This window comes from Cryptomeria japonica, chromosome 10, assembly GCF_030272615.1.
Source record: "Cryptomeria japonica chromosome 10, Sugi_1.0, whole genome shotgun sequence".
NCBI lineage: Eukaryota > Viridiplantae > Streptophyta > Pinopsida > Cupressales > Cupressaceae > Cryptomeria > Cryptomeria japonica.
Genome location: NC_081414.1, coordinates 740,441,519 through 740,455,301, shown reverse-complemented (window position 1 = coordinate 740,455,301; position 13,783 = coordinate 740,441,519). Strand labels below are relative to the sequence as shown.

Below are 13,783 nucleotides of genomic sequence, written 5' to 3'. Positions count from 1 at the left end.
TTACTCGATAACCATCAAGTTTAGCAATTTTGACAGTAGGTTCACCTTCATTCAAAGTTTGCAATTTGTCCCTCATAACCTTAGCTGATGATTTATCAGTCAATCCCATAATCTGCTGATCAGTAAGTGGACATAAGAGGGCTTCTCTAGCTCTGCAATCATTTTCAATATTCTTATCCAAGTCTGCAGGAGCAAGATTTTCAGATGTCGGATCATAAGGTGTGTATCCTTTCTCAACGATCTCCCAAATATCCTTGCCAATACATCTAAGATGAGTCTCCATTCGAATTTTCCATATCCCTAATTTGTTCCATCAAGCTTAGGGATTTCTTTTCTGAAAATAGTTGCTGGTGGATTAGAAATGTTAGTTGTCATAGGATCTACTTCAAGCAGTTAAGCTTCTATAAAAGAGGACCAAAGCTCTGATACCAATTGTTAGGATAACCGGCGAACAACTGAGAGGGGGGGGGGGTGAATCAATGGTTAACATATTATAACATTTAATCCACAATACAACCTTAAAACAGATCAAGTACTGGTAAAACACATACAGATGCCAGAAGGAATAGATACCGGTAAACAATACAACTTAACAATTAACCAGATAATCAATGCAAAGCAACCATACCACATAACACCATGATTTGTACATGGAAAACCTGGAAAGGAAAAAACCACGGTGGGAAGCCTACCCACAGTTAGATGATACTTCTGCAGAAAGTATGTGATACAGTGAGGGACCTGCACATGCAGGAAGGCACACTTCCTAGAGCATACTGCTCATTACAAAATAGTCTCACTGACTACAAAGAGGCTAAAACCATCTCAAGATAAATGGACAACAATCCAATAGAAGGAACTGCCAGAAATAACATCTACCATGCCTGATTATAGTCTCGGTTAAGCTCAATGCTAGAAGACTAGATCCTCTTTAGAATCCAATTCGATCACCAATGATTGATCAACTCCTCTGCTTGAATGGTATTACAATATTCACACATTACATTCCTTGACCATGACATTTTCAAAATACCATGATACTCTATGAAGTGTTTCTACCTCTTATTTATACAAACCCTAAGGCCTAAACCAATTATGTCGACCACCTAAAAGATATTAAATAAATCGATATTACAATGATATGCCATGTCGACTTAAGATCAAAACAACAATAACAAATCCATAAATCATCTCGAAACATCCCGATAACGTGTAGAGTACACATTAGCATGATACCGGTCCATAACCTAGATAGGTACCTGAACCTATTCTGGGACCACCACACCAAAGCAATGTCTTTAAGCAATTGAAGCACAATCAAAGAACATCTTCAGTATCCTAAAATCCATGAAGAAGATGCACCAACACCAATTATGCATCCTGTCACGATTCCTCAATGAAAGCTTTGCCAACATAGCCTTAAACCAATGCCAGTTAGGGTTTACTAGAGTGTATGATAGCATCTGATTACCAAACCAATACCAACTAACCAAAAAATGCTCATGGAGCATATAACACATGAATACAAACATACTTCATTGATCCAAACATGTCGAAAGTGTCCAATAGATAGTCTCTTCTGCCGGTAACATTAGATCTTCTACCAATTACCAAAACCAGTCTACCGGTAACCAACCATAACAGCTAGTGTTGACATCAATGTAACACATAATCAATTCATCCAATAATGCCAACAAAACTTTGTGAAAAAGTATTGATTTTTTTGAAAAATACTTAGATCTAATGAGTTGAGCTCATTTTCAAGGATGTGGTTGTGCATCTCATCTTGCTTCCCAAAAAGAGTCTCTAGTGTAGTCCAAACCTGCTTTGGAGTTGTGCATGCTTCTACATGAAATGATAATTCTAGAGACATAGACAAGAATAGGAGACCAAAGGCCTCGTCCATGCAGTCAAAATATTTGAATTTTCAATTACAAAATTTGGGTCAATCTCTATTGCCATTACTATATGAAACAAGCCTCTACTTCTAAGTTGAAGCAAAATATTTGGCTTCCATTTGAAATAGTTAAATGGCATGAGAATTGTAGACGTTGAAAATTCCATTCTTTCTAATAGCTCTAATCTTCAATACCTACAAAATATTGTTTATGCTCCTACTTCCTAGCTCATGTGTGCTTTGATACCATGTGAAATTTTAGCTAAACCTACACATCACAATATGGATCTAGTTGGAAAAGAAAGAATGGAACTTGTAGGCGAACAAAGGAAAAAGTTAGAGCAAGAATGAAATGAAAAAATATTTCATTCATTGCTAACACTATACACCAGACATGTAAAATAGATCCCTTGGGATTCCTAAGAAGAAGAATGGCAAGGGAAATTTTTTTTTTTGTTATGTTCTAGCTCCTTTGTGAACTAATTACTGTCCAAGTAGATATGTTATCTAAATAAGAGAAAAGTCCTTAAGATTGTCAAGGCCTTTTGCTATTTCTTTAGTGCTTTATAAAGAAATTAACAATCACTAGGAAAATTAGGGGCCATATAGCAACCTTATCTACATATTTATAGAAAACAACCTTGAAAGAGAAGGTGGATTTTAGGCACCATTAAACTAGGAAAAACAATTTTCTTGCCTAAAAAATTATTTAAACTTCAATCACATCATTAACATGTGAACCTTGGTAAACAAGGATACTGCATCTGAGTTGATCAATATTTCATCCTCACACACTTTCTTATCTTGAATTAAATCGATAAGATGGGCCAAGTCTTTGATGAAGAAATTTATCCTACCAATTAACGAATCAATTTTTTAGTGAAAAAAAAAGTTAATTGTAAGTGAGCAAATTGGTGGTGTCTGTTTTTGTAAAGCGGAAAAATCGAACCCTAGTTGTTCTCCCCTCCCCAACCCCAAGGAGAGAGAAGGGAGAGTCACTAGGGTTGATGGTTTTCACTTAGGGGAGGCTTTACATTCAAAAGAGGGGTTGAAACCCACAAGATCCAATCGCACGCAATGCAAGATTGGATTCTAAATGAGTTTCAAGGGTTAAGACATCAAGGATACCCTCTTTTGTAAAGAATGTAGATAGAAAGATTGAACTAGGAATGCATGTAAAGTAGGAAATATTCACTTATAAACAGAGATAGGGATATGGGATGAAGCTGCGGACCTGGAATTAGTAGTAAAATGTCGAGGCGGTGTTGTTCTGTAAATTTGAGCGAAAGTTGATGGGACGATGGCGCCCGACGTACACACGGTCCTCCGAAAAATTCGCGAAACGAAGGGGGATCTGTTCGTCTCTGCACAAGGATTCCAGATCTTCAATTACAGTCGCGTACCTGCAACCTACACACAGAAAAGAGAGGACGATTGGGGGGTTAGGGATGAGGGGTTTGCCTTTAGGTCAAACCCCGGTTTTGGAATTAACCAAGAAATGAGAATGCTATAAATGTAAATGTTTGTAATGTAAACAAGTACTGATACCTTGTTGTAAGAATGTTTGTATTCTTACATGCGAAGGTGTAATGTATGTAGTATGTGATCTCCTCTTCAATGGTTGAATCCTTGTCTTGAATGCAACACCTAGCCTTGAATGGAGACTTAGAATGCTCAATTGCTTGAAGGAATGCTTGAATGCTTGAATGTTTGAATGTTTGAATATTGCTTCCGCGTCTTGCTCACATATGTCCTCCTCCTTTTTGAGAGGGGAAATGTAGTTTATATACTTGTCAATTAGGGCTGATAGACTGATTTTTCCGACCTTAGGCCGACCAGGAAACATTATTTCCTGAATTGCAAACTTAAATACCCGATGTCCAAAAGAGACCGGGCCCAAAATAGGGCCAGGGACCAGGGCACTGGGCGCCATGGTCCCACCTCCAGGGATAGCAGGGTGCAAGGAGGATCAGGCCAGGGTGCTAAAAAATGCAGTTTTTGATGTTATAAGCAAGTTTCGGGGTCTCCATTCAGGTTCCGTGTTGCATCGCCATCGTGAAGACCCAAATGCAGTCGAAATTGCAAGTGTCGCAATTTTAGGATGCTACATTTAGCCCCCACTTTAGCGGGAGTATAAGCGTACGCTCATACTTCCGGTAAAGTACAAGGAAACAACATTGAAAGACTTTCACCACGTCAAGGAGGCAAGATACACCAAGCCCCCAGTGGACTAAGGATCTTACGACTTCGATTGACAAAGTAAAAGGGAAGATCACGAGAGAGAACCATGACTATCAGTATAAGGTTCCCTCACTATGAGTCATGCAAGAAAGATATCAAAAATTTTCAAGGCAAAGCTAAATTCGCCAAGAAATTTTGAAGTATCTTGAAAAGATATGGACGGGATGTATGCCCCCCTATGTTAAAGCAATCGCACATGCCTCACCGGGGGTGATTGCTTTAAGGTAGTGATACATATAAGAAAATGAAAAAAAGGAAAGGAGCACGTTATCACAAGGATTTAGCCCCCAAGTGTGAGATAAACCCAAGGATAATAGACACAGAACACAAAGCACGAGGTGACTTCGCTTTCCTCGGGGTCAGTATGCTGTATGATAATTCATGTATATCATATGTATGTATGCATAATTGTTCTTCATTCCCCAATCAAGGAAGGTCACCTAGAAGGAGGGAACACATGTGTCTTTTGAGTCAACATGAGAGAGACCAAAAGAGATCTCAATGTTTTGCATCGTCCTCAAGTAGACAACACTAAGGACAACAAATAGAAGAATGAGAATAACACATAGAAGAAGTAACAAAAGAGATCAAGAGAGGAGGAGAGAGTCTGCTATGCTAATGAAACTCGTCTAGCACGTCATCTACCCCCCGATCTTGCTGATCAATATTTCGGGAAGGTAGGGAACACGCTAGAGGAGGAACATCCAACACAGCAGATGGAGCTATCACAATATCCAAACAGGGGCTATGTTCATGTTCCAAGCCACATTGTTCTTGTCTAGGAGCTAGGATAAGTGCTTTAGAAAATTCGTTAGATAAATTGTTATCAACATCAACATATTCATATTCACTATCAGAATGAAGAGGAGTAACACTTTCATCATGAATAACATTTTCATCTATATCATCATCAAGATTTATAAAAATAGGATCTTTAACTCGCACAGGATCAAGACCATCATACATCTTATGTTTAGGAGATTTTGGCTCAATTTTTGGCTAAGGAGAAAATGGAATAATACTGGCTGAAGGTGTTTTTGGGGATTACAAAGTTTGAGAAGCAACTGCCTGAGCTCTAAGACGACGCTTTCGTCGGCGTTCACGTGCAGAACGATTCCGTCTAGTCTTAGTAGGAAGTTGAGAAGAGTGAGGAGGAGGAATGTTCTCATCCTTTTCACTTGGGTGTTTAGGTTGTGGTCTCTTAGGTTGAATAATAGGAGAAGAGGAAGGTCTCTTCTCTCCATAAGAGGGAGGAGGAGGAACTGCTCCATATAAGGGAGGAATATTTGGTTTAGGAAGGAGACCAAGCCCCTCATGACGAGGAGGTATAGGTCTACCTTTAGAAAGTTTACTAGATATAGGCATAGTCACATTCATAGGGATGGGTTGGGAATCTTCTTGAGGAAAGACATTAGTTTTATCTTTCAAAGGAAGAACTTCCTTCTCAAGAACGATAGGAACGTCAAGTTTGGGTGTTCTAGGTTCACTTAGAGATAGGATCATATCTTTTTTCCACTTTTGATAAGATTTAAAAAGATGATCACTTCGCGGTGGAAGAGATTGGAATTGTTTAGGCCAAAAGTAATCAATAAGAACACTAGAAGTTCTTTCAACTGGTTTAAAGAGACTATGATTGACAGTAACAACTTCACCATTATGGGGAAATTTCAAACACTTGTGAATAGGAGAAGCAATATCTTTCATGGAAGATAGCCAAGGATAGCCTAGCTTCACACGAAATTGTTTGGATGATGGAATAATAGCAAAGTCCACATCAAGGGATTTGTTATGGACCTCAATAGGTAATGTAATAGAACCAATTGCAGGAGAAGAAAATGCATCAAATAATTTCACAACCACATTTGTTTCGTCATAGATCACTTGATTCAATTGCAAAGTAAAAAGAAATTCTTCAGTAATGACATTAATCATGCAAGAAGGATCAATAAGCACTCCACGACAAGGTGTATTCTTGACTTTTGCAACTATATATAAAGGACCATCAGGTGCCCTGATAGTTTCACTGGAATCAAATGTGATGGAAGGTTCTTTAGGGATTTTCTGCTGCTCCACAAAGTTAATCACATTCGGAGTCATAGATACAAGATCATCAGGTGAGACAGAGGAATCATTAGTATCAATCACATTAGAGGTATGAGAAGGTAATGGATCAGTAAAAATCTTAAGATTTTGGTTAGGAGGAGCTACAGATGTGTTGCCTTTATCATTCATACCAGAAACAGAGATAGTATTATTATCAATCAAATCTTGAATTTTACCTTTTAAAGCAAAACATTTTTCAGTATCATGCCCAGGATGACGATGAAATTGACAAAAAGATTTGTTATCAAAATAGGGTGAATTAATCTTTGCAGGATCTATTTGCCTTATAGGAGGAAGAGTGAGCACATTTTGTTCAAAATAACTTATTCATAATACTATGCAATGATTCATTCAAAGGAGTAAACTTTCTTTCTTTCTTGAAAAACTTAGAAATAGGAGGCACACCTGATGCTGCATTCACATTGTTGTTGATGATGTTTTCATTGAATTTAATTGACTCTTTGTTCGGTTTAAACTTCCCAAATGGTTGTTGACTACTATCACCCTTATCACTCGGAGCCATAGGATTTGCTTGTTCCATTTGACTCACAGTCAGTTCATAATTGTGAAGAGTTGCGCACAACTGTTGGAAAGAAGTAAACTCAGAAAACAGAAGTTTTTCTCTAATATCTTTTTGTAAATTAGAAATAAAGATTCTTTGAATATCATTGTCAGGTACTAGAAAAGAAATTTGAGCATACAAATGCTTATATCTACCAATGAAATCAGTCACTTTTTCTTTAACACCTTGTTTACAATGCATTAAATCAATCAAAGTAACTTTAGGACTTATATTGTTTTGAAATTGTTGAATAAAAGCATTTGCAAGTTATTCGAAAGAAGAAATAGAATAAGAAGGCAACGAGCAATACCATTGTAGGGCTTTATCTCTTAATGTTCTAGTAAACAGTTTTGCAAGCAACCTTTGGTCATAAGTAAAATCGGTACATATTGTTTGAAATGTCTTAACATGTGTTAGAGGATCACCCTTACCATTATAAAGCTCCAAATGCGGAATTTCAACATGTTTAGGGGGGATAGCTCGAACAATGTCAAGAGAAAGTGGGCTCGCAACATCAAATGTGGGCACACTAGTCTTAGATTGATTCATAGAGGCAATTTGTTGTTGTAAAGAAGAGACAGTTTGTGCAAGATTGTTAATGGTCGCTTCAGTCGAAGAGTTCATATTAGACGTGTTAGATTGTGATGGAGGTGTTATGTTATTGAAAGAAGGTAGAGAGTAAGGTGGTGGGACACTATGATAGTTAGTCATTGGAGATGATTGGAAAGGAGGAACACTACAAGGAGGAATGGAAGGGTTAAATGAATTGCTCCCTTGTGTCATGTTTATTTGTGGAGATACAATAGGAACACTCATTGAAGGAATGAATGAAGAAGTCGGATTGAATGAAGGAAGAGGGTTGATTGAAGAAGAGGGATTGCCCCCATAACTAGTGATCATAGGTGGAATGTCTTGTATTGAAGTAGTCATTATGTTTGATGTAAAAGTAGGTATACTAGCAATAGAAGTTGTCAAAGGAATAGAATGATTAACTTGAGTAGGAGGTTGTGTATAACCTAAGGTTTCGGCACAACTCTTCATAGGCATCACATTCAAATCCACAATGTGTGCAATACCACGCAAAATATCAATTCCATTCTTATCATTTTGAACCATACGTTTTAGACCCTCAATTAATGAAAGAGCTTCACTATCGGGGTATTCTTGAGACATCCATTGTCAAAAATCATCAAATTGGTTATCCAATTTTGAAAGTTGTTCTACAGAAACCTCATGGAGAGCTTCTTCATCATTAAGAGGATTAGAGGAATTACCCATGTCCTCGGTAAAAAGGCCATTCAAATTAGGTTCCATCTCCTCAGTAATTAAACCTTGGAAGGACTTAATTCTAAGGCTTCGTCTAACGAGAATAGTGTAAGTAGGGCTTATTGTTGTAAAACTCATGCACTAAAGAAAGAGAGAAGATTTTGAATTTTAGAGGTAGCAAATTTCAATAAAACCAGCCAATCTCCTAGATTTAAGCTGTTAAATGCAATCAGGACAATCTTCCGAAATTTCGAAAAAAATGTCCGGGACCGTGGCGAACGGAGTGCACACGGTCCTCGCAACTTTTTTCGAAATTTTCAGGGATGAAAGTTATGATGATTTTAAAACTAATCTGAAAAAATTGAGTGATTTTAAGATCTGTAGATAAGCCAAATTAAAGTTGCAATCTCAAAATTGAACCCTACCAAGATTGTTGAAAAATGCAAAATTTGAATTTTGAAAAAGAGAGGGAAACTGAAATTTTGAATTTTATGATTTTAGAGGGAATACTGAAAGCAATGCAGGCTTTGAAATTTAAAAGTTGACTCAATTTCATGCAAAATTCAAATTTGAAAGTGGAAATCAAGGTTGCTGCAATTAAACACTTAATTTCAAAAGTCACAAATTGCAAAAATTTGAATAAAGCACTGAAATTTCGAATGAATGCTAACACACTTTTCAGATTTAGGACAATAAGAAACACAGTTTTGATATGAATTTTAATTTCAACAATTTTTGAATGATTAGAAGCCTCAATCCAAGCAATCGCTAGACCAACTTTGACTTTAATTTTGAAAGTGTTAGAATTGATAAAATCAGCCAAAATTTTGGATTTTAGCAGAAAAATACAGTAAGATCTAGCTCCCGAAATTTCGAAAAAAATGTCAGGGACAATGGCGCTCGGGGTGCACACGGTCCTCGCAACTTTTTTCCAAATTTTCAAGGATGAGAGATATTGTGATTTTATTGCGGAATCCAAAGTTACAGCCGATTTGGAGGTGTTTTGATTAGTGAAATTATCAGTCAAAGGTTGAATCAAGAAGGTCTTAAAAATTAGGGTTTTGACACTTAACCACTTAATTTTCAGAATTAAAGCACAAATATGAATTGATAATTTGCAATAGAAGGGTAGATCTGAAACAAGCATTAACAATTAAACATTTCACAAGCTCAATTACTAAAAAGAAAATTTTAGGGTTTTTATGCAATTAACCTCTAAAATTTGCAAAAGATCAAACATGGAAATGTAATTAAGGAAACAAAATTTTCAGATCTAACCATGAATAATCAGAATGAGGATGTTCACGTCGAGTTCACCAAAATGTAAAGCGGAAAAATCGAACCCTAGTTGTTCTCCCCTCCCCAACCCCAAGGAGAGAGAAGGGAGAGTCACTAGGGTTGATGGTTTTCACTTAGGGGAGGCTTTACATTCAAAAGAGGGGTTGAAACCCACAAGATCCAATCGCACGCAATGCAAGATTGGATTCTAAATGAGTTTCAAGGGTTAAGACATCAAGGATACCCTCTTTTGTAAAGAATGTAGATAGAAAGATTGAACTAGGAATGCATGTAAAGTAGGAAATATTCGCTTATAAACAGAGATAGGGATATGGGATGAAGCTGCGAACCTGGAATTGGCAGTAAAATGTCGAGGCGGTGTTGTTCTGTAAATTTGAGCGAAAGTTGACGGGACGATGGCGCCCGGCGTGCACACGGTCCTCCGAAAAATCCGCGAAACGAAGGGGGATCTGTTCGTCTCTGCACAAGGATTCCAGATCTTCAATTACAGCCGCGTACCTGCAACCTACACACAGAAAAGAGAGGACGATTGGGGGGTTAGGGATGAGGGGTTTGCCTTTAGGTCAAACCCCGGTTTTGGAATTAACCAAGAAATGAGAATGTTGTAAATGTAAATATTTGTAATGTAAACAAGTATTGATACCTTGTTGTAAGAATGTTTGTATTCTTACATGCGAAGGTGTAATGTATGTAGTATGTGATCTCCTCTTCAATGGTTGAATCCTTGTCTTGAATGCAACACCTAGCCTTGAATGGAGACTTAGAATGCTCAATTGCTTGAAGGAATGCTTGAATGCTTGAATGTTTGAATGTTTGAATATTGCTTCCACGTCTTGCTCACATATGCCCTCCTCCTTTTTGAGAGGGGAAATGTAGTTTATATACTTGTCAATTAGGGCTGATAGACTGATTTTTCCGACCTTAGGACGACCAGGAAACATTATTTCCCGAATTGCAAACTTAAAGACCCGATGCCCAAAAGAGACCGGGCCCAAAATAGGGCCAGGGACCAGGGCGCTGGGCGCCATGGTCCTGGAGGACCAGGGTGCCCTAGTCTTGAAGGACCAGGGCGTTGGGCGCCATGGTCCCACCTCCAGGGACAACAGGGTGCAAGGAGGATCAGGCCAGGGTGCTAAAAAATGCAGTTTTTGATGTTATAAGCAAGTTTCGGGGTCTCCATTCAGGTTCCGTGTTGCATCGCCATTGTGAAGACCCAAATGCAGTCGAAATTGCAAGTGTCGCAATTTTAGGATGCTACAGTTTTTAATCTTAATAATTTACTACCTTTATAGATTTTAGGAACCACATAAATGCTTCACATTATTTCCTTATTAGGAAATGGTTAATTAGCGTTATCGTCTAAATATAAACAATTAATAGTCATTTTTACTCTCCTCATATTATTCATAAATACAAGGTTGTATTGAAGAGCTCTACAACTACCACTGTTTGTTAGAAGGTCAACCAATCTTATATCATGATCAATTTTATTCATGACTATAATAATCTTCTCTTTATCTACTTTATGTGATGAGAATATCCTTGCTAGCATTTACTCTTCAAAGTATTTCACTCCTCTCCGAAAAAGCTACACTTAGGCAATCTCATGTCTAAGGACTATAGGGATGATCTTTTTAGTCTCCATGTAAAATCATATGGTAAGAGCTTTACTATGCTTTCAACTTGAAGTAGAAAATAAACTTAGTGTAATAATAAAGCTCAAATCTTTCTTTAAAATTTTTAATGCTAATCTTGATATTGAGCTATTATTGTGCATAGTTTGTAGTATTAATGGTGTAAATATTTTCCTTCCAACTTTTTGGATCAAACTCCATGATCTATTGTTAAAAATAGAGCAAGAAAAGAGAAGAGAAATTTAAAAATGTTAGCAGACCAAGCAAGATACAAGGGTGAGGATATTATTGTGTATAGAAATCAAGAGGGCTAAAGACACAAAGGTAGGAGAAGGAGAAACCTGATATTTTAATAAAAATTCATAAGAGAATAGTCAAATTGAAAATTCAATTAAAATGATAAAAAGAGAACAATAAAAAAAATCAATTTAAAATTAATTACATGAATATAAAAGATAAATATAAAAATAATAAATAAACATCATTTTTTAACATAGAAAAAACAAATTGATTATACATGATGACACTATGCCTATTAAATACAATAAAAAATAAAAAAACCTATAACAATCTTGAAACGTAGAAGAAGATGAGGCTTGGAAATAAATATTGATTTCCTGAATTTTCAGCTCATTTTTCTTTTGCAATTGTCGAATAATTTAGCGACACCTGTTTAAAAACAAATCAGTAAAATATTGAGTCATATTTCATTTCCCTCTCAAACGCAGGGGACCGTGATTGTATGCGATACTACAGAGCTTTTTCGAGCAGAAGAGTACAGAAGCTCGAGACAAATCGAGCACAAAATTTATTAACTACAAAACCCCCGTGAAAAAGGCAAGGCGGCATTGTCTACAGTATGAAGGATCCCCTGAATGTGTATCGAAGTTCCATAGCCTAAAACAGAGATCCACATAGGTTTTGTGGTGCAGGAAAAATGGCCCAAGAGAATGTAGTTCGGTTTGGGATCCTGGGGTGTGCAGGCATAGCCATAAAACTTGTGAGAGCAATTGGGATGGCGCCCAATTCCTCAGTGTATGCAGTTGCCAGCAGATCAGTTGACAAGGCCAAGGGATTTGCCTCTGCCAACAACTTGGCTCCAGAGGTAAAGGCGTATGGAAGCTATGAGCAGCTCTTGGATGATCCTTGCGTGGATGCAGTGTACATTCCTCTGCCTACATCCCTGCATCTCGAATGGGTTCTCAAGGCTGCCCAAAAGAAGAAACATATTCTTGTGGAGAAGCCCCCTGCACTTTGTGTTGAAGATCTTGACACCATCATAGAGGCCTGCAATAACAACGGCGTCCAGTTCATGGATGGCACCATGTGGATGCACCATCCTAGAACTCCCAAAATGAAGGCCTTCCTTCAAAATCCAGACCTCTTTGGAGATCTCCATACGGTAAGTACTCGTTCCTTTTTTGGCACTTTAACCTAATAGTGCAATTTGTTTTTAAGTTTATTTTCTGCTGGATTTTAGTATCTCGCCCTTTTCTAAAATCTGTATAATTCATGCCGTAGACAAATTTGCTTTAATGCCGATTTTCTACTTGGTTTAATTTTGTAACTTTTTTCTTAAATCTGGGGTAATTTCATGGCTGTACGTTGTTCCAGCGTAATCCATATCATGATTATTTTCCCCACTTCTGTATTTTTTTGGCTTATAACATACAGAATAGTGAAATCCAGTCATCTGGGTTTATTTCTTTACATTGCTTGTTTGGTGGTAATTTACTTTTCTACCGAAAGTAAAATAGTGATGTAGGTGCAGATTGCTCTTATATTTGCAATTTAAAAATGTTGCAACTATGGTTGTTTGCAGGTCCACAGTACTTTTACATTTGAAGGATCTGGTAAGTTCTTTGAGGAGGACATCCGGGTCAAGCCGGATTTGGATGCACTTGGTGCATTGGGTGATGTTGGATGGTACTGTATTAGGGCAATTTTATGGGCTAATGATTACGAAATGCCTCAGAGTGTGATTGCACATCCTAGACCTGTTTTGAATAAAGGTGGGGTGATCACATCTTGTGGAGCTACATTGTATTGGCAAGATGGGAGGGTGGCAACTTTTCATTGTTCATTTCACTCTTGTCTGACCATGGATCTAAGTATCCATGGGTCTAAAGGAAATCTGAATCTTTATGATTTTACACTTCCCTATGAGGAGAACTCTGCATCATTTTTCTCCTCCACAAACACCAAGTTCTCTGAAACGCACACTGTTTGGGGTCCAGGGCCCACTGAGCACAGAGTTACAATAGAATTTCCTCAGGAGACTCTTATGGTTCAAGAATTCGCGAGGCTGGTTAAGGGAATCCAAGATTCTGGAGGAAAACCTGATTCTCAATGGCCTTCCATTTCCAGGAAAACACAGATAGTGATGAATGCTGTTAAAACATCTATCCAGGAAGGCTTGATTTCTGTTACATTGTGAAGTATTTAATGAACTTTTAAACCACATGGTCTATTTTTAATGCAGATAAATCTAAGAGTGCATTTGAGTATAAAAAATATGAGCATTTCTTCATTGTCTTCAACTTATTGTTTTTAATGTATATAAATTTAAGTCTGCAACCAAATAGGGGTACAGATTTTTCCATTGTCTGTCCTTACTGATTTTTATGAGAATAAAAAGTTCTATATGCTTTATACAGTATATGGTAAAACACACAAAAGACAATATATTCCAGAGAGCCTAATGTACTAGGTAGAACGTATCAGGCTTATACCTACTGTATTAGAAAGTAAAACTATTATTCACCAACAGAAACAATCATT

The 13,783-nt window shown here is 37.4% G+C and overlaps 1 protein-coding gene across 1 annotated transcript; it reads left to right on the top strand.

Moving 5' to 3' along the window:
- Nucleotides 1–11,703: 11,703 nt before the first annotated feature.
- Nucleotides 11,704–13,532, top strand: LOC131054953 (uncharacterized oxidoreductase At4g09670). The gene is made up of 2 exons (XM_057989557.2): nucleotides 11,704–12,404; nucleotides 12,825–13,532. The coding sequence occupies exons 1-2, from the start codon at nucleotides 11,940–11,942 to the stop codon at nucleotides 13,437–13,439; spliced, it is 1,080 nt and encodes a 359-aa protein (XP_057845540.2). The 5' UTR covers nucleotides 11,704–11,939; the 3' UTR covers nucleotides 13,440–13,532.
- Nucleotides 13,533–13,783: the final 251 nt, after the last annotated feature.

What these genes read in the sequence shown, in the direction of transcription:
- LOC131054953 (XM_057989557.2), top strand. Translation starts at nt 11,940, where the DNA reads ATGGCCCAAGAGAATGTAGTTCGGTTTGGGATCCTGGGGTGTGCAGGC. An exon ending in TCTTTGGAGATCTCCATACG is followed by an intron (nt 12,405 to 12,824) that starts GTAAGTACTCGT and finishes GGTTGTTTGCAG; the next exon opens with GTCCACAGTACTTTTACATT.